The sequence below is a fragment of the Nelumbo lutea genome, chromosome 4, assembly GCF_056320005.1.
Source record: "Nelumbo lutea isolate HS-2025 chromosome 4, American lotus-T2T, whole genome shotgun sequence".
Taxonomy (NCBI): domain Eukaryota; kingdom Viridiplantae; phylum Streptophyta; class Magnoliopsida; order Proteales; family Nelumbonaceae; genus Nelumbo; species Nelumbo lutea.
In genome coordinates, this window is record NC_142687.1 from 20,911,364 (window position 1) to 20,931,834 (window position 20,471).

At 40.2% G+C, this 20,471-nt stretch overlaps 2 protein-coding genes across 2 annotated transcripts; both read left to right on the forward strand.

The window, feature by feature from the left end:
* The first annotated feature begins 859 nt into the window (after window positions 1-859).
* On the forward strand, window positions 860-5,792 carry LOC148854474 (ureide permease 2-like). Its single transcript, XM_088941552.1, has 8 exons — window positions 860-1,350; window positions 1,506-1,801; window positions 2,506-2,644; window positions 2,784-2,958; window positions 3,232-3,275; window positions 3,369-3,469; window positions 3,740-4,114; window positions 5,310-5,792. Exons 2-8 carry the CDS (start codon window positions 1,559-1,561, stop codon window positions 5,457-5,459), a joined length of 1,227 nt encoding a protein of 408 aa, XP_088797678.1. The 5' UTR covers window positions 860-1,350; window positions 1,506-1,558; the 3' UTR covers window positions 5,460-5,792.
* A 2,234-nt stretch (window positions 5,793-8,026) lies between these two features.
* On the forward strand, window positions 8,027-13,532 carry LOC148854475 (ATP synthase subunit gamma, mitochondrial-like). Its single transcript, XM_088986181.1, has 9 exons — window positions 8,027-8,416; window positions 9,948-9,991; window positions 10,102-10,254; window positions 11,406-11,519; window positions 11,625-11,752; window positions 12,163-12,285; window positions 12,374-12,493; window positions 12,861-12,982; window positions 13,203-13,532. Exons 1-9 carry the CDS (start codon window positions 8,322-8,324, stop codon window positions 13,270-13,272), a joined length of 969 nt encoding a protein of 322 aa, XP_088842307.1. The 5' UTR covers window positions 8,027-8,321; the 3' UTR covers window positions 13,273-13,532.
* Window positions 13,533-20,471: the final 6,939 nt, after the last annotated feature.

A 20,471-nucleotide genomic window follows, 5' to 3' on the forward strand; every position in this document is an offset into this window, starting at 1 on the left:
ACCAAAAAGTTATTCATATTCAAAATCAGATATTATCTAATTCGATTCCATAAATATTCAAATTCAATCGATTCTTTAATTCTTATACATAATATATAAATTTTTTAAATGCTTTATATAATTTATAAATATAATAATTAAATTATATAAATAATTTATATATTTTATATAAATAATTTATATATTTTATATAAATAAAATATTTATTAATTACCTAAAATAATTAATTAGTTGAATTTGAATTAAATTAAATATTTAATAGGATTTAGATTCAAATATTAATTTTCAATATTTGTCGAATATGGAATCGAATTCAGATATCGAACCTGACCCGATTCGAATTCATTCCGTTTACACCCTTGACCTGTTACAAATCAGCTATTCCACTACCTCAGAGCTAAAATAATGAAATCATGGCTTTAGTTAGATGCATTGCTGTGTCCCCACTTAATGTAGGGTGCACATGGACCGGATCATGATCCGGTTGATTCGAAATCCGATCTAATTTTATTTATTCTTATGAAATATATATATATATATTGATGAAAATAGTTGAAAAATATTTATATTTTTTTATTTTCTATATTTGAACAGGTATATTTTTTCCTTTTTATAATTTATTAGTTTTTTTTTAAATAATTCGAATCAAATCAAATTCAAATATCTCACATATTGATCGAATTCAAATTAAAAATATTTATGAGAATAGAATTTGAATATATCTTGATCCAAATAAGACCCGATCGCATAACTAGGGAGCGATGAGGGTCGTGATTTTCTGTATTTCTGTTATGTGGGCCCCAGACCACCCGAACCTGAAGCAGATTCATTAAACAGGTCATTGCGAGATGGGCGATGCGGAAAATGGAGAACCGATACTGACGTCTAACCGGACACTTTTGTTTTTTACTTCATTACTTGGTTGGAATTCTATTCATGGGTCATGCCTTAGTCCTCCCTTTCATTTCTTTGCACGCGTCCAAATATGCTTGGTTGTTTGGGTTCATTCTTTATCCAGAGACATCGATAATTACTGAAAATACAAGTTGGGCTAGATCTTTGTTTTCTTTCTGTGTCTGATGCTTCAATTTTATATTCAACAGACATGTGCTTCTTAGTAGACCACTGAGTGTCAACTGAACTTTTTTGCCATCAAACTTATCGTGATTGTATCACTACATGAAAATGTGTTAAGTATATTTTAACTTTGTTTAATGAAGTAGTAATCTTATCTGATCGAAGGCTGTTACAGCAGCATTAGCAGAGTAGAACTGGGAACTTCATATATAGATATGTAGAGATTGCCTGTGGCCTTCAAAATCTTCTGTGTTCGGGTTTTCTAGTTCCCTGGTGAGTTGCGATTCTCAGATGACCTCCCTTCTCTTCCCTGCAGACAATGGGTTTAGGGTCGATTTTGATTTGAAATGGTTATATAGCTAAGAATCTTACCTCTTTTTCTGTAACTGACTTACTGCCCAGTTCTGTTCTTATGATTACTTCTGCAGGAGTTTTGTTGGTATTGATTGCTTGATATATCGCTCAGCTAAGAGGGTTGAAGATGTATACAGTGGAGGGTAAAGAAGGTGCCATAATTTGCATGTCGCTTGCCCTGTTCTGCTTGGGCACTTGGCCTGCTTTAATGACTCTTTTAGAGAGAAGGGGTCGGCTTCCTCAGCATTCTTACCTTGATTATTCTATCTCAAATCTCTTGGCTGCCGTGATCATTGCTTTGTCCTTTGGGCAGATTGGTGACAGCAAAACCGGCATACCAAATTTCATCACTCAGCTCTCTCAGTTTCAAGTGAGTTCCTTGTTTTCACCTTTTTCTTTATTGTAAGCCTCACTAATTTTATGTACTCCACCAAGCAAAATTTGCTGGGCTTTGGCTGAACTGAGATATTCTTTTTTCTTTTTTGTTGAATTTGATATCTTACAATGGAAGAATGAGGTATCTGTTTTCTTCCATTTTTTTCTTAAGGTATTATGTGATTGGGTGGAGATTTGAGTGGGAGAGATCATTCTATTTTTACTCCTGTAACTTCTATTCTTGCTATTATTCTTCAAGAGTGATTGTCATTAACTATTTGTGGTTCTTCACTGAGTAAAACTTCATTGAGAATTGCAGATGGGACATCTGATTAGTTATAAGATGGAGTAGGACATCTGGTTTGCAATAATTCAAGGGTTCTTCATCTTCACAACCCACAACATTGTTCAATTAAAAGAGTATTCCCTGGTCACAGTAACTGTATAAGAGGTCATTCTTCGCTCACACCAACTTAGAGCCTCATGACGAGCTAGATGGTGCAGCCTTGTAGTCTGTGTTTCGGGACATTGTTCCTAAACTAAAAAGCTAACAGGAATAATTCATTTTGTTATAACAAGAATGGATGTGAAAACAGGATGAAGGAATCCCCACCCCCCAATTCACATTCTGATGACTTCCACAGAGGAAACTACTTAAACATCCTGAATAAAACTCACATTCTGATGCTTTTGATGTAGGACAATTGGCCCTGTGTTTTATTTGCACTAGCCAGTGGGATCGTTCTGAGCCTTGGGGACTTAGCTGTACAGTTTGCCTGGGCTCTTGTTGGTCTTTCAGTAACGGAGGTGATTGCAGCAAGCATAAGTGTTGTTATAGGTACATCTTATTAAGTAACACACACAGACACACACAAACAGATACAGAAACAAAGTTTTTGGTGAGGTTGCTTGGATATCTTAACATATTTAAATCAGATTGTACATAGTTAACTCAAGCATCACACTGAATGTAACAGGATCAACCTTGAACTACTTCTTAGATGGCAGAATCAACAAAGCTGAGGTGCTTTTCCCTGGTGTTGGATGCTTCCTTGTTGCAGTTTTTCTTGGTTTTGCTGTCAACTCCTCGAATGCAGCAGACAACAAAGCAAAGCTCAATGGTTTCTCAAATGGTTGCAAGACTGGGACAGGGTATGTCTTATTGTCTGTTCTTTCTGGAAAGTCTTCTCAAAGATAAAACTGAGAAACCGACTTTTGAGATTGTCATTGATTGAGTAATACTAACTTCACATCATTTAAGCTCATAAATCCTCCAATGGTCTTTCTCATTGGTTTTCTCTTCTTTTGGTTTCTAAATACATTATAAAACTTGCACATTTTAAATCAATATTTAGTTTTGTTATTATTTTCTATCATCCAATCTTCATGATAAAATGATATACTTCAATACTCATTCTGTGCCAGGACTCTAGACTCTCCATTGCTTAAAGAAACATTTGAAAATGGAGGTAAGTAATGTTGTTTAGTTGGGTTCATTGGACCCCCATCTCTAAATACGTGGATAATATATGATACCTTCCATTAACAATGGAAAATGCTAGATGGTGCGAAAGATGTGGAAAATGGAAATCTTCTTACAGAGAAAACAAAAGTTGGAACTGCAGACTTCCTCATTGAAGTTGAAAACAAAAGAGCAATCAAGGTTGGTGACTCCACATTTTGGCAATATACCCACATGATATTTAGGTACTCGTACACATGCACATGTATAAGCATTCCTCATAAATATCATAAATGTCTCTGTACTTCTGCAAACTGTGTATTTACAATTTGACATGTATATAAAATGAAAGTCATATCAACATGTTACAGGGAATTTTCTATATTCAGATTCATCACATTTTTATAGTTTATAGTCTTCCAAGTACTGATCTCCTTTCCTAGGGTACTAACAAGGCTACTGGTCTGGCAGGTGCTTGGGAAGAGTATTTTGATTGGACTGAGCATCACTTTCTTTGCTGGTGTCTGTTTTGCACTATTTTCACCTGCATTCAACCTGGCAACAAATGATCAGTTCCACACAATGAAAGAAGGGGTTACACATTTGGCCACATACACTGCTTTTTTCTATTTCTCAGTATCTTTTGTTATTGTTGCCGTTGTTCTGAATATCAACTTCCTCTACCATCCCATACTTGGCCTGCCGCAATCATCACTAACAGCTTATTTTAAGGATTCATGTGGCAGAAGTTGGGCCCTTTTGGCAGGGCTATTGTGTGGATTTGGGAATGGCTTGCTGTTCATGGGGGGTCAGGCTGCAGGATATGCAGCAGCCAATGCTGCTCAGGTTAGTATATACTGTGTAGATAGGGAGCTACTGTTAGTCTGTTACTACTCTCCTTTTTGTTTGGGTCACATACCTTACAAATTTTCCACTGCCATGAGTAAAAACCCCAGATATCATGTTATGCAATCTGTTTTTCTTAATTCTTAAAAGGCCATTACCCATATGCTGGTCCCAGCTATGCAGAAGACTTTGGAAGGGTGGATTGGGTGCAGACCTAACTTTTGACAGAAAATGACAGCTTTTAGACTCAAACCTACATTCTCATGCTTGTCAGGCTGAGAAATTACAATTACACTAAGCAATGACCCAGTTTTCCACTTATTCTTAATACTTAAAAATTAAAAGATCTGATTCAAAACATAAAGAATCGATTCAAGGAGGAAGCTTCCTTGCATGACATACTCAACTGTGGGGGAACCTCTTGATTTACCACGTATCAGATTCCCATAGTTCATGTCATCCCTATTACAACCTTGTTTTGAAGTTTTTGTCAATTAACAATAGCTCTCTAAATCTCCAATTTTTTAATCTAAAAGTTGCTCATAAAAACAGGCTCATATAGAGCACAAGGAAATCCATCTACTAGGCCAACCCTGGATCAATTGCAACAAGATAAATACAGCATGAGAGTATTTGTTTACCGCAGTGCAAGTAGTCATCATTATGCCTGCATTTGGTTGAACTTAATATGAAGGAAAATCAATGATTTCCTATGAAAACGATATTCAACAGGAAAATGAATTATTGCCCTAATCTTGTGGTGTTTGGTCCAACTTGGAAAACAAACCTGAAAAACTCACGAGTTTTGAATCAAGATAACCAACCCTCTGGAAAATTTTAAATTAGGATTGTCCTTTTCCTACGACTACTACCCACTTTCTAGAAAATATCTATTTTCCAATGCCATTTCATATGCAACCAAACACCTTATAATAGCATGTTCATTGGAAACCATTCTTTTTACTTCAAACTACATGCAACCAAACAGAGCCGCGTTAAAACGCTTGTTTTGAAACATTGCAATGAGCCTGTATGTATGCATCAATAGACATCTAATATGCCATTGTCTCTTTATGTTTATGTGCATCTATAGCAACATATATTATATAGCTTGTATGTCAACATATACAAGAACCTATCTTTCATTCTTTCAAGTCTGGTACATTTACTCATGAATCGTGCATCAAACTATTAGGCATTTCCACTTGTGGCTACCTTGTGGGGTATATTTCTGTTTGGAGAGTACAGAAGGTCGTCAAGAAGAACGTATGCATTGCTCGTAAGTATGCTGTTCATGTTTGTTGTGGCAGTAGGAATACTCATGGCATCATCTGGGAATCGGTAGATAAGAAATTAATAAGCAGAAGTCTCATCAGTATACAGAAACTACCATGAAAAGCAGAAGCAAGTTTTGTGATCAAAGAAAACTGACAAGGTTGGATGCCAAGATCTTGACACTCAAGTCTAGTCCTCCTTCAGAATCAAATGTTCTTAAAGCTGCGTTTGGTTTCAATATAAATAAACTTGCACTGATGCAAAACTATGACAGTGCAAATGATTTGTGTAAATTCTGACCTATTTTATTTCAAATTTTGGCTTATTTTGTTTGATTGCAGTACAATGAAATAAATTAAGACATGAAGCAGAATAAAGTAAAATCCAAAACAAAATTAAACAAGAATTTGCATTTTTTTACATTTGCACCACAACCAAACACAGCCTAACGTGCCTGTTATGAGTGCATTTACCGTACATGTAGAATAGCTGCGATTTAAATAAAATAGAATGCTCTCTTTCTTTTGGTTGCTATTTGTTCAAACGTTCTACCATGTTTGGTTGCTGCAAACATATATTGTACTTTTGAAGCCCAACAGTCTGTTTGGATGCCATTGTTGCATTAAATCAACCCAAAGATCCGAGCCATTGATGAAGTATTCTCTTAATATCTATGAAATAATCTCAACCATCCAAGTGATGCACCAGATTTCAACTATAATCTGGTAAATAACTTGGATGGATGCAATTAATATAAGGTTTGGGGCACCACTTCGATTGCCTAGAATTTGGGTTAATTTAGTAATTTTTTGTGAGATTGGTTCACTGATCTTAGATGGGTCACACTAGATGAAATCTTGGCATGCCGTTTGGATGGCTGAGAATTGAAATTGATTGGCTGATTTTATGAAACTACCTTGATGGTTTAGATCATATGTTGTATGCGATAATGTGGTTTGAATTTTTTAGAGATTTTTCGTGTATTATTTAAATGGCTAGGATTAATTGAAATCCTGGTACTTAGATGGATGAGGTCAATTCACTAATCTTTAGGACGCCACATTGATGATCAGCAGGACTTAATGGCTTATACATGCCCCATTTAGGAGTGGAGATCTTTCTTCCAACAAAATACGTTCCAACCCTCTACAATTTCACACATCTCACCATGAGACTGGGATACATCATAAAAGTGGGACCTGTCATTTATGATATGTGCAGTGTAAGATCATGTTGGTAGAGGGTTGGAAGGTGATTCGGACTCCCGTTATGTCGATTGAGGCATGGTTGTTGAGGAGTCCAAATCTCCTCTCCACAAGAACTCTGCCCATGTTTATCTCAATAGAGAACATCTCATCCTCTGCATAGTATTATGCAGGGGAAGATGTTCGCAATTCATGGTGGTAGTGTATTGTGGGTAGGCATGGGCAAAGATCCGGAGTTGTTGTTGAGCACCTGTGTTCCAAACACGCTATTTGGAGTACCTTTAACTTACAGCCATGTTTTTTGTCTCTTGAATCCAATATTGGTTTTCCGAATTTTCACTAAGGATCAGTTTGGAAGGAGTACAAATACAAATATGTTAAGTTGAAAATCTTGTACTTTATATTATTTTATATGTATTTGCATGTACATATTTGCATTTGTACTTGTAGAGTGCAAAATCTTGTATTTTGTGTTATTTTGTCTTTATTTGTAATGTACATATTTGTATTTGTATTTGTACTTCCATGTGGGGGCCAGATCAATACATGAGAGGTTGTGCCCCAAAGGTCTTCCCAAATGGGCGCTTAAGAAAAATGGTAGTGCCCTAATCACTTCCCCTTAAAAGACCCATTCGTTTTTCAATAAGTTATTTACCCATGTTCATTTATTTCCCCATTTTAGCCATAAATATATTATTATCAAAAGGGTCATTTTTGTTCCATTGGTATTGACAACTTTTTCTTAGATGGGAAAGTTAGTTAGCCCACCTAGGAGATGGGAAAGTTAACTTTCCTTGGTCCCCACATAAATCTGAAACAAAGAACATGGGTTTTCTTTGTCAATGAGATTTCTTAGGTTATGTTTGGTTTGAAAGAAAAGGTAAGAAAACCTTTACAAACCTTATATAGTTTCCCTGTCTTTCCCTACATTTTCCATCAAACCAAACACATAAATGATTTTTAGGTGAGGAAAGAAATGCGTTTTGGTAATTTCTCAAAAAGTCAAAATGTAAAATTTACAATAAAATAAATACCGAAAAAAGGTAGAATATAAAAACCTCCCCTATGTTCACTTTTCCTGCCATATAATTTTGAAAAAACATACCATAAGCTCCCATTTTGTTATTTTCCTTCACGAAACATTGGCCTAATGATTTTTTTTCGAAAATATCCATTTTACTCTTATAGTTATCAATTCAGATAGATATTTACTAAAATACCTCAAAAGAATTTTCAACTTTTAATTAAAAAATTCCCCCAAGTCAAATTGAAAAGAGTAGCAAAATAATTTTTCTCTGCAAAAACACCAAGTCTAGTGAAGTTTAGAAGGTCAAATATGGTATTTTGAATTATATTGAAAGAGAAATTTCGTAATTTTTGAAGTTTCCATCACTCGAACAAAGATAAAAGGGAAGTAATTGCAGATTTTTTTGAAATTAGAGGGATGGTTTTCATTAAAGTGAAACCTCAGGGAGGTTATTTTTATTATCATTAGGGGAGGTTTTAAAATTTTACCCAAAAAAGTGAAAAACCTACAAAAGTTGGGGAGTTCGAAACAATAATGAGTAAGAAGCTTCGAACAGGAAGAAAATTTAAACCGGGGCAGTCGAAGCCAAAGCCGCGAGGTTCTCTGCGTCCGCCAGAAAAAAGATAGAAGGTTAGGAGAGTTTTCAGAATCAGAAAAGAGCTTGGAACGAAAAGCTAAAACACGCCGTTCAAGTTCAACCATGGCGATTGCTGCGCTGAGACGAGAAGGGAGGCGCTTCGTCCCCATGGTCTCTCCTAATTCCATGAGTGCCGCTCGATCTTCTATCCTTTCCGAGTAAGATATATCTCTAGTCTCTCCTGATTTAAGCGATTCGATTTCACTGATGGCAATTGCATCCTCTCGGATCTCTGCGTTCCTCTACAAATTTAATTTATCCATTTCGTGCAAATTTGTAGCTGGTGAAGCTCAAATGGTTTATATTGTATGTGAATGTTAAAAGTATTATCATCAATCTCTGCACCCGGTTTGTGATGGACACCTTTTACCGTTATTATTGACCTTCATTGTGTCATCATTGTCGTTGTTATCATTGTGTTTCTTTAATCATTTCTCCCCTCTCATTGTGGGCTGTTACTACGGTTACATCAAGGGAGAAAATTAAATAGAAGTATAAATAACATTCGCTCGTACGGATATTTATTTTATAAAGAAACTATATGATTATAGTTAAAGGTTAGATCGGTGACGACTGACGATAAGGATAGATTTTTATTCCATTCTATCGTGGTAGTAATGGATATGTATGGCGTCGCTGTTTAGATTATTATTAAGTAGCAGTTAGAAGGTTCAAATATATCCTTGTAGGTTATTATAGTCATTGACTTTCCTACGGAAACTATAAATGGAGAAAGTTAATTTGATGTTAAATGCCAGTTCTCTCACTTCTGAGCATGGTAGAGGTGGGATTTCTTTTTAAACCTTTCTCTTAAAAGGAATACTGGAAAAAATTAACATGATGTTCTTCCTAAAATCATGTAATGTCTCCATTTTTCTCAATTATCTGATTTATTACAATATAGAGAACAAGAATTGTGAATTCATATATTGTATCCTTCTATGGAACTCAACATCTTATGGAGTCCATCTGAGATTTCCAGGTTGACTGGTCCATGGATTAGGATCAACTTCCCAAGGAATAGTGCTCATTGGAGCTCGGGGTCTGGGAATAATCTGTTTATGCACACATAGGTAGCTAGTTTATTATGCAAAAACTATTGCAGAATGTCTTATGGTTGGTCGTATTTAAAATGTATCTTGTGGTAAGTCACAAATCCGGCAATTGCATTTGTTGCCTTATACTAGACTTTATCTACTTAGATTTGATCTAATGATATTTCTTTAAAAACTCGTAACATGTGGATATGATAAACATATTATGTCTGCAAGTGTCCATCATGTCAACCTCCAAAACTAATGGTGTGCTGAAAACACCGTTAAACAGTAATTGAAAATATAATAAAAACAAGATGCCAAAGAGAACCTTTGAAGGTGAAAATGTTAACTCCTTATTGGATGTGTCTTTCATGAGACCACTATGCTTAGAAATATTTATTCAGGTTCTTTGCTGACTGAGCTTGGAGCATCACTAAGATTTTAGATTTTAGAAGATGTGTTGTGTCAGGTGCCAATAGTTGGCACAGTTAGACCCCTTAGTTTCGAATTTTCCTACTATTGCTGATTTTAAGAGAATGTTGAGGGCAGATACAATAATTATTTCATATTATATCTATTGGTGTCTAGTTGCAAATTCTTTGGTGCCTCTATTCGCTATTTCAGTCAACTTACTGAAGCTTGCGATGTGCAGTGATCTGGTCCCTCATGGCACACGCTCTATTTCAACCCAAGTAGGTATGAATCACCATCCTACTTCAAATTTCTCTGCCAGGTTGTTGTGTTTTTTCAGTACTATAATGTGCTTACTAAATGAGTTGTTACATGTCTTTATCTTTCTTATGCAGTCAGAAATCGGATGAAGAGTGTAAAAAATATTCAGAAAATCACAAAGGCAATGAAAATGGTGGCAGCTTCCAAGCTACGAGCAATTCAAGTTAGAGCAGAAAATTCACGTGGCCTATGGCAACCATTCACTGCACTTCTTGGGGATACTCCTAGTAAGTTTATCTGTGAACCTCCAGCATTCATTTGCTATGCTCAAGTTCACTTATTGTTGCCTGCTTCTTTATATAATGTGGTATTACTTTATTAATGTTTAGAGCCTCAGACTACATAATTTGTAGTTCTGTGGACTTTTATTATCTAAAGTGTAATTTCTCTTTCTGTGTACTTCTTTTATGTGTTCTATTCTTTGGCCCTAGGTTTCTAGTGGTTGAAGTTGTTCATATGCTGCACCACCAAAATCATTTCCTATCTAGATCTTGCAAATAGACCCAAAACATTATTAGTATTTATGCAAATTGGGTTAGGAATATGTGATTGACTTGGTGACTGAAAAATAGAAAAAATAGAGAACAGACCTCTTTTTTCATAATTCGGTAATTTTATTATTACTTATAAAGAAAGAACTTTTGGTTGCATCACTCTCTTGATTATCCTGTTAGTTGAAAAATGTTAAGAGTTTTGAGGCTGAATATTCGTTAGAATAGCATTAATTGAATTTTGGATGACATATACCCATGACTCAAACAGAATACCTTTGAAGTCTGAAGACAAGGAGTTGTGCATTTTGATACCACTTGGAAAATTAAAATGATATAATTTCATTGGGTAGTACCATAGTAGTTGAAGGGTTTCTAAAAGTGTGGTAATTATCAATTCATGATTGATTGGAGATTGAACTATGGCCTTTTTCCAATGCTTTTGACAATCACATTTTGTTGTGTTCCCCTAGAGAAGGAACTTTGGCAATTTCTTGGCGAACCTTGCAAATTGGGAACTTATTCAAACTTTCAAAGAGAGAAGCAGGGATTAGCTCACTTCTGTTGGGGCACTTTATAAAAGTATGACTGAAAAGGCTGAAGTAAATAGTTCTCTATCATGGGCCTACAAGTTTTTTGCAGCCTTCAATTTGGAGATGTTTGTTTCAGAAAGCAAATCTTCCAATGTATAGGCATTGTGGAAACAGAAAGTTTCGCAGAAATTGACTAATATTATAAAAGTATTAAAGTAACCCTTAATTTGGCTTCCTTTATGAGCAACTTGTTCTCTTTTATGGATCACCTTCATTTTTTTCCATTTCACAAATCATACTTTTGGTAAGATACTATTTCTGAACTGTATTTTATTTGGTTAATTGTAATGTTAGGTGTTGATGTCAAGAAGAATGTTATTGTTACCATTTCCTCTGACAAAGGTCTTTGTGGTGGAATAAACTCTACATCAGTCAAGATCAGCAAGGCTCTTTACAAGTTGAATTCTGGTACTGCAAGGAAACATCTGTACTATTGCCATTTGTTTATTTATTATAATGCCTGCTAAGATAATGAATTCATTGCAAACTTAAATTCTGATTTTCTGACATCAGGTCCTGACAAGGAAACAAAGTATGTCATTTTGGGCGAAAAAGCAAAGGCTCAACTTGTACGTGACTCAAAGAAGGATATTGATATATCTATAACTGAGCTGCAAAAGAATCCTTTGAACTATACCCAGGTTATTTTCTTCCCATGTCAATTATTTTGTCATAGGAAGCATAATTTATTTTGATATGTTATAATTCAGGGAATTATAGATTTTCTTATCATTTTTTAAACTCTGGCACTGAGACGTGCGCGCGTGCGTGTGTGTATGTGTGTGTGTGTGTGAGAGAGAGAGAGAGAGAGAGGTTCTTGGCAATAGGGTTATTGGTGATTACTTCCTTCCATTCATATTCAATTGGAAATCCCTGCTCCTTCCAAAATAAATAAATTTGTTGCAATATTCCTCACAAGGAGGTCACTGATGGCTCTGCTTATGCAATAAGATGTGGGCTATGAGATGCTAATGCTTACTTGTAGTATATCTTTGATAAGATTGTCCTATCTTTCTATCTCATGAATAATAAATATTGTCCTCCTTTTCAGGTTGCAGTTCTTGCAGATGATATATTAAAGAATGTTGAATATGATGCTTTGAGGATTGTCTTCAACAAGTTCCATTCAGTTGTCTCTTTTGTGCCAACAGTGGCAACTGTACTATCTCCTGAGGTGACTAGATTGATTTGATACTTATAGTGCAACTTGGTTGGTTTTAGAAGCATTCTTCGAATTTTTTTTAATGTTTCTCTATGATTAGGTTGTGGAGAGAGAAGCTGAATCTGGAGGTAAACTTGGTGACCTTGATTCCTATGAAATTGAAGGCGGTGAGACAAAAGGGGAAATTCTTCAAAATCTTGCTGAATTCCAATTTTCATGCGTAAGTATTTGTTCTTTTAGAGAGAAGAATACATTTTTCTCTTTCATTTCTTCCTTTCTCCGGGAAGGGGGCAGAATAAAATTGAACCTGTCTTATAGCCACTGGTAAAAAAAGAAAAAAAAGAATTTAGGTGTGACCCTGTTTAGAAGCTAAAAAGAGCTAGCAGTCCAATTTCCATTTCCGACTTAATTCTTCTTTATATTACTGTGCATATTAAAACCTGGAGGTGCTAATTTTTTTCCATAGAGGTGTTTTAGACATTTTTCTCTACAAATCTTAGGACAATCTTATTCTGTGCCAAACACCAGAACTATCATGGTTATTGCATAATTTATCTGATGCTTTTCTGAGATCTGCGCTTCTACAGGTTTTGTTCAATGCGGTATTGGAGAATGCATGCAGTGAGCAAGGAGCAAGGATGTCTGCCATGGACAGTTCTAGCAGAAATGCTGGGGAAATGCTTGACCGCCTCACTCTTACTTATAACAGGTCTCTCTCTCTCTCTCTCTGTGTGTTACCATGCTGAAAGAAAAAGAATAGTGCAAAACTAAACTGTCCTATTCTTAGTTGGGACCATGGTGCATCATTCACTTTCTTAAATTGAGGCCCGAAATCCTGTATTCCATGTTCTTTTACCTTTCTTTCTCCTGTCTTTATATATTTGTGCAGTGACTGATCATTTTTTCCTTTTTGTGGTCTTGTTTAATAGAACACGCCAAGCATCCATTACCACAGAACTGATTGAGATTATATCTGGAGCTTCAGCACTTGAAGGCTAATCCTGCCAAGTCCAAGTTTACTTGACAACTGTGAAAATAAAACCGTAGTAGGAGATTACAATTGGTGGTACCCTCTACTGACTAAAGATTTTTGTTGAGATACTGCAAAAAGGTTCCCAAAATAAAATTAATTTTGGGTTTTTTGGTGACCATCTTTTTTGTCTCATCTTTGTGGAGCTCATAATCTGTAAACTTATTTGATTACTGGTCCAAGGATCCTTACGTTTCGTAGTTTAAATATAGGCCTTGTTTTTCATGCACAAGGGAAAGACTGTAGATTAGGTTTTCTCTTTGTTGGTTTTGATTCATTGGCTAAATGGATTTGTGTATTGTCCTGTACGGGACTGGCTTGGCTGGTGGGGACAGAGGACAGCTAGTTGCAGTCTGGGATCCTCAATGAATGGTGGGTCTCACATCACAGTACATCCCCGCCGTGCATTGGCAACATCTCCCAATGATAGTACCAGCCCCATTGATGTCATCATCGGGAGATGTTCCTAATACAGGGGATGTGCTGTGAGACACTGTAGGGCGCCCCCATGTGGGGCGCAGATCTGAAATCTGAGGCTCTATACAATCTGAGTCTTTTGTCTAATAATTGTAAGGTCTCTGTCTTAAAAGAGTTAAAATCGATTGAGGTTATTAATTTATTATCTGTTCTCATGATTGTGTTGTACGAGTTCACATCTGCGCCTCGGGCGCCCCACAACGTCTCACAGCACATTTCCGCCGTGTACAATCTGAGTCTTTTGATACCATCATCATGTGGGATGTTGTGGGGCGCAGATCTTAACTCGTGTTGTACTGCTGAGCGGCACAGTGAAGTTCCATTACATGGATACTGAATCTTGAACTTCAACGTCCACCTTTATCGAGAAAAGACAATGCTATCATGGCCTATGGGTGTTTAGTGTTTCAATTGAAAGGTATTCGTGGGTCCGGGTTATGACCAAGATTCATTCAAACTTTCATGGTTTTGGCATCATAAAGAGTATTGCAAATCAATTTTAAGAAATGTATGGGTAAGAAATCCTACAAATGCATCAATAATACTAAATTAAGGCTACAACTTGGGTCGGGTAAGCTTGAATCCAACCTAAAAAAATTGGATTGGGTTGGGTTGGGTTGATGCTGGGGTTAAGGCTAGGGTTGAAATTTAAGAACCCGGCTTTACTTTGGGTTGGGTTAGGATTGACCCCTTGGACGACCCGACCCAACCCAACCTGACTTTTTATGGTTGGGTTGTTTAGATGCATGATAGTTGTAGCCACTACCACATACTATCATTTATTTCATTTAAGATAATCACTTCACTTAATCCTAATTGGAAATACTAAAACCTTGATAACATATTTTATGTTTTTTGAATATTTTATTCTTTATTTCCTTTCTATTGTTTGCCACCCATAGCTTTATGCCCATAAAAGATCTATTATAAGTCATCATAATAAACTATATTCATTTCAAACATTTTTTTTTCTGAATTTTGTATTTAAAGAACCAATAAAAACATCAACAAACAAATACTAATAAAACATAGGATTAATATATGTAATGAAAGTTGAGTTAAGATCTAAGATTAAGAGGTTCTACAAGATTTTTAGGGATGGGAAGAAGGTAGGGTTGGGCCCGGCCCAACCTGAGCCCAACCCAACCCGAAGTTGACTTTGGGTTGGGTTGGGTTGGGTTAGGGTTGAAGGAATTTAATTAGGGTTGGGGGTTTAAAACTAAGGGTTGGGCTAGGGTTGGCCTCAACCCGACCTAACCCGGCCTGACTTGCAACCATATATTAAACCAAAGACTCAAATTAGTGAGATAGATCTGCTCTCAAATTGCGTATGACGGTCAAGATTGATTGATAATGCGCAATCCGGTCGGACCTAGTTGCCGGTTACCTCGCCTCTGACGGAGTTGAAGGTGCCTGAAACAAGGAAGAAACTAGGGATTTCCAGGGAGGAATTCGGTTGGAACACTTCAAAGCTCAAGTTAGTGCTTTAGAGAAGGCAAGGGAAATAATGGATTTCGAGACCAGAAAGCACAAAATATCACATACCTCTTTCTCTTGGGGGAGGAAGGCCTCTTATAGCCACCTGGTGCACTTACTCCCAAATTTCTGCTAAGTCAGGCATAACCACCTCTGTGGGGGGCCAGGCATAACCGCCACTGTCCTCTTTGTCAGGGTTGTCTCTGCCATGACTGAGATGGCAATGGCAGGTGGCCGTTGCGGCGTGATTGCCGTCTGTCAGACCCAGATCAGTCAGGCGTGCTACCTTAGAGTACGGATGTCAAATATGGTTTCACAGTCGCCTGACCTGGAGCCGAGGTGCCAGAGTGGTGCGTGAGGTGAAGTCTTGAGCTCGGATGAGCAGATCCTACTGTCTCGAAGTGCTGGCACATGATCCGAACTGGCTCGAGGTGAGCTGGCCCCAGCCTTGTCCCTCGCGGGCTTTAGTGTTAGCCTTAGGATCCTTTAGGGAGAGCTCGGGTTTCCTTTTGAGGAGCTCAGGAACTTGGGCCTCTCTTTGAAGAGCTCAGGAGTTCGGGCCTTTCTTCGGGATATGGCTGTGCTAAGTCATCGTGCTGAGCTGGCGTTCCTACCAGGTCATCTTGTCTTCTTCCACGTGTCGCACAGCCAAGGGGTCGGGCCAAATCAACCTCCATCAATTGCCCCCCACTCCCTATGCCCGAGGTCTTGACCCGGCATGGGGAGTTTACGGACTGATGGGTGGATTTGCTCTGTGGTGTGCTTAGTCTAGTTCGGAGATTCCCCGGTCTGACCCGCTTATGTTCTTGGCTCAATTAGGGTCAGTGCGGCTCGATCGGAGTCAAATCGGGTCGCGTACAGCTCACACGTGGATGTCAAACGATTTATCAACTATCGGACGTCAAAAATTTGTGCTAAACTGATTTCACATCGGGGGTCGTGCAGTCGATTTTCTTGAGAGCCATTGGATGGCTTCCATTTCGACCGTTGATGCGCGGGTATAGCGGCTATAAATAGTGGGGTCCCTGGCAACTTTTCCTTCGCCAAATTTCAACGATCGTTCCTTGAGCTCGCGTCCAAAGTCCCCAGCTCGCGTCATTCTCCTTAGTTCGGTAGCGTTTTCCTTGGTGAGTCCCCTTAGCCTTTTCAATTTCCTCTCCTTTTCCTTTCGCGATGTCTAGTTCCAGTAGTTTGGGTAGTTTAGATAACCTTCCAGAAGGGCCTGAGGCAGAGACCTAGGGTCGGGCTAACTCCTTTGACAGCATTCTTGATGAGCTCGAGGTAGGGCCTACAACCCGGGTCACCCCGGGTAGCCTAGAGTCCACCTCGTGTCGGGTTCGTATGCCGGACACGTTCTGACCTTCTACTATGACGTCTGAGAGACTTCGGTCTCTTGCTCATCAGTTCAACCTGCCCGGGGAGTATGCGTATAGATTACCTTCGGGCAACTTCCCTTGGGAGCACAGTCCAGATGAGATCGTGATTTTCCGAGAGCAGCTCATTGTCGGGCTACGCCTTCCTCTTCACCCTTTAATCATTGAAGTCTTGAACCACTTCGGCGTCTCGGTAGGTCAACTTCACCCGAACTCTATTCACAACCTTGTCGGGACCATATCCCTCTGTTGCGAGTTCGTCATCCCCACTTGGAAATTTTCTCTGCCCTTCTTATGCTTAAGAAACAAACGAGCTACCTTTCCGAGCACAGGCGGGCTTACTACCTGTCACCTCGCCCGGGTTTCAAACTCCTTCACAAACTCTCAAACAAAGTCCCGGCATGGAAGCGGGACTACTTCGTGGTCCGAAGTGTTACGAGGTGGCTATTTCCTACTCATTGGAGGGCGGTTGTCCCTGATTCCGACGTCATGTTAGACAGAGACATGGCGGAAACCTTTCAATCCTAGGCCCAGGTCGGGCTTGAGTGTGAAGAATACCTCACGGAGGCCAAGCTTATTCAGACCAGTCTGAGTTCGTAGGCTTCTTTTGCAGGTATTATGGAACCAGAGAAGACCCATGGTGCCAACTTACTCGTCGGAATGAAGAGAAGGAAGCGGGTCACCAAGCGAGCTCGGGTGGAGTCTCCTCGGGCCATGGAGCCCGAAGTCCCGAGCCAGCCTTGGTCATCAACCTAGACTATCCCAGGGAAACTGAGGCAGTGGGGCCCATCCCCGAGATGGTAGCGGAGCCCGGCACTGCAGAGGCTCGGGAGGCTGAGACTATGGAGGCCTCTCGAACTCCGAATATTTTCTCCAGCTCAGGGAGACAGGAGGGGGTTGGCAGTGTGCTCTGCGCTCTTCGCAAGAGCCAGAAGGTCGGGTACTCGAGCGAGGTCGCGGCCTGGTCCGAGCTCCCTCTCAGCCACATCGGCGCACGTGCAGCGTCTCACGTCATGGTGGTAGGTTGTCGAAGTCTTCCCTTTGTGCTTTTTTCATTCTCTTTTGTGTTTTTGCCGAACTGACTCTTTGCTTGGCAGGCGAATTCCTCTATTCACGCCCTGATAATTCAAGCAGAGAGGAACTTGAAGCGGGCACAAGCTGCCGATGAAGCTTTGGGGTCGGCTCAAGAGTGGGCGTGGACTGCCAAAGAGGCTCTGGGGTCAGTTCGGGAGCAGGTCCACCGCCTTGAAGGGGAAGCATTAGTTCAAATGAGTTAAATGGAGAGACTCCGGAGGGAGAACGACGCTCTGGGACTAGTCATGAAGCACCTCACGACTTCGAAGGGTGTCCTGGAGCACGAGGTGGAATACCTCAAGGCTGATATCAAGGAGAAATCCGAGATATTCTTCCAGGCCCTTGAGGATACAGAGGTGAAGGCCGTCGATGATTACATTGCGTCGGAGAGCTTCGATGACCTGATGGTGGGCTCATACTGGAGGGGCTTCAAGCTGAGCCGTTGGATGATAAGGCATGCCTACCCCGAGCTTGATATTTGTGCCATCACCACTTCGTGCATTACTCCGGAGATGGCTGCTGTGGCCAATGAAGATCCGGATTCTGATGACGAAGCCGATCCTCTGAGTGCTGCCGAGGTCCCTTTTGAGGGTAAAGGGGATGTAGCCTCGTAGTGATGTGTATCGGGCCTATGAGCCCGAAGTAATGTATCGAGCTTGTGAGCCCATTTCTTCTTTCTTTTCTTGTGAACATTGTAAAGCAAATATTGGTAATGAAATACCTTTTTTCTGTTCAAGTGTTGCAGAGCTATTTCTTTTTTGCCGAAGTGATTATGTTGCCGAGCTACATAGAGTTAGGTCCCCAAGACAGGAGGATTCCTTGAGGCGAGCTGACATGGTAAGGCTATATGCCCGATCTGTTCTCTACATGTCTTGGAGTGAGCTTTACACCCCGGGTTTCGTATTCGTGCTGCCTACTCCTTTTGTGCTAACACTTAGCTTGCGCTGATGAGTTCCCGAGGTCATCCTTAGCTCGGTGCTTTAGCTCAGGATATTTTCCTAGGTTTCTTGCCCATGCCGGAGAGGTGGTCGGGTCTTGTGGTGCCAAGGTTTTCGTTACTTCGGCATTCTGGCCCTTAGACTCTCGGGAGCGGCTTAAAGTCCACTCAGTTTGGCAACTTATAGGTAATATCGCCTTAGGTTGACGATGTTCCAAGCTCGGGGTATTTGCCTACCCTCTAGGGTCTCGAGCTCGTACCCTCCTCCGAGTGCTCTCTTTATTCAGTAGGGTCCCTCCCAGTTCGGCCCGAGTTTGCCGACGTCAGGCTTAGGTACCATGACCTTGCAGAAAACCAGGTCGTTGATGTGGAAGTTTCGCCTCTTGACTATGGTGTTGTAGTACTGAGCTATCCTTTGTTGGTACGCTGCAGTCCTGATGTACGCAAGGTCCCTCACCTCGTCAAGTAGGTTGAGGTTGGTACGTAGCTCATTGTTATTAGTATTGTCGTTGTATGCTTCCAACCGAAGTGAGGGGATTTCGATTTTGGCTAGGATGACTGCCTCCATGTCATAGGTGAGGTTGAAGGGGGTTTCTCCAGTGGCGGTTTTCTCTGTAGTTCAATATGCCCATAGGACGCTGGGCAGCTCGTCTGCCCATAACCCTTTAGCTCGGTCTAGCCTGACCTTTAGTCTATGGAGGAAAGCTCTATTCGTGACTTCTGCCTGACCGTTTACTTGTGGGTGTGCAACCGATGTGAAGTTTTGCTAGATCCCCATGTCTTGGCACCACTCTTGGAATTTGATGTCCTCGAACTGCTTGCCATTGTCGGAGATTAGTCCCTGAGGTAGCCCGAAGTGACACAATATGTTCTTCTAGAAGAAGTTTTGGATGTTTTGAGTTGTGATGGTTATGAGAGTTTCAGCTTCAACCCACTTGGTGAAGTAATTTACTGCCACCACTAGGAACTTCCTTCCTCCTGTTGCTGGCGGGAATGACCCGAGTAGGTCGATACCCCATTGTGCGAAGGGCCATGGGTTGGTAAGATACTTGAGGTCGGCGGCGGGCTGGTGGTGAATATTGGTGTGCTTTTGGCACTTATCGCACTTCCTGACTAGCTCTATGGCATCTGCTTTCATTGTTGGCCAATAGTACCTTTGTTGTAGCGCTTTCTGAGCAAGGGCCCTGCCCCTAGGTGTCTGCCACACAGGCCTTCATGAATGTCATGGAGTACGAGCTCGACTTCGGGAGATTGCAAGCAGCGTAGGTAAGGGAGCATGTAGGATCTCCGATACAGCCGTCCGTCTATTATGACATACTTGGCTACCTAGCGCTCTACCCTCCTAGTGGTGTTGCGGTCTGTGGGGAGGGTTCCATGTAGTAGGAAGCTCCCGAGTGGATCAATCCAACTCGGCTCTACTTGGGCGACAGGAGCAACCTCCTTTGCCCCCCGGAGAATGCTAGGCCGAGGTAGGTCCTCTATGTACACAGTTCTTATGGTGTTGTCACTGGTGCTGGCTAACTGGGATAGGACATCGGCCTCAGCGTTCTATGACCTTGGGATTTGCTTGATGAAGTGTGATTGGAAGCTAAGCATAACCTCTTTTACCTTTGCCAAGTAGGCGATCATAGTTGGCTCGCGGACTTCGTATTCGCCTGTAACTTGGTTGACCACAAGCTGGGAATCGCTGCAGATAACTATATGTTTTGCTTTTACCTCTCGCACCAGGGCTAGCCCTACTATCAACGCCTCGTATTTCGTCTCATTGTTGGATGCCACGAACTCAAAGCATAGCGTGTACTCTAGTTTCGTGCCACTCGGACCGTGAAGA

Excerpts from the sequence above, each read along its gene's own strand:
- LOC148854474 (XM_088941552.1), top strand. The coding sequence starts at position 1,559 with ATGTATACAGTGGAGGGTAAAGAAGGTGCCATAATTTGCATGTCGCTT. Across the intron at positions 1,802-2,505 it reads CTCAGCTCTCTCAGTTTCAA|GACAATTGGCCCTGTGTTTT; the intron begins GTGAGTTCCTTG and ends CTTTTGATGTAG. Across the intron at positions 2,959-3,231 it reads GGTTGCAAGACTGGGACAGG|GACTCTAGACTCTCCATTGC; the intron begins GTATGTCTTATT and ends ATTCTGTGCCAG.
- LOC148854475 (XM_088986181.1), top strand. The coding sequence starts at position 8,322 with ATGGCGATTGCTGCGCTGAGACGAGAAGGGAGGCGCTTCGTCCCCATG. Across the intron at positions 9,992-10,101 it reads CTCTATTTCAACCCAAGTAG|TCAGAAATCGGATGAAGAGT; the intron begins GTATGAATCACC and ends TTTCTTATGCAG. Across the intron at positions 10,255-11,405 it reads ACTTCTTGGGGATACTCCTA|GTGTTGATGTCAAGAAGAAT; the intron begins GTAAGTTTATCT and ends TTGTAATGTTAG.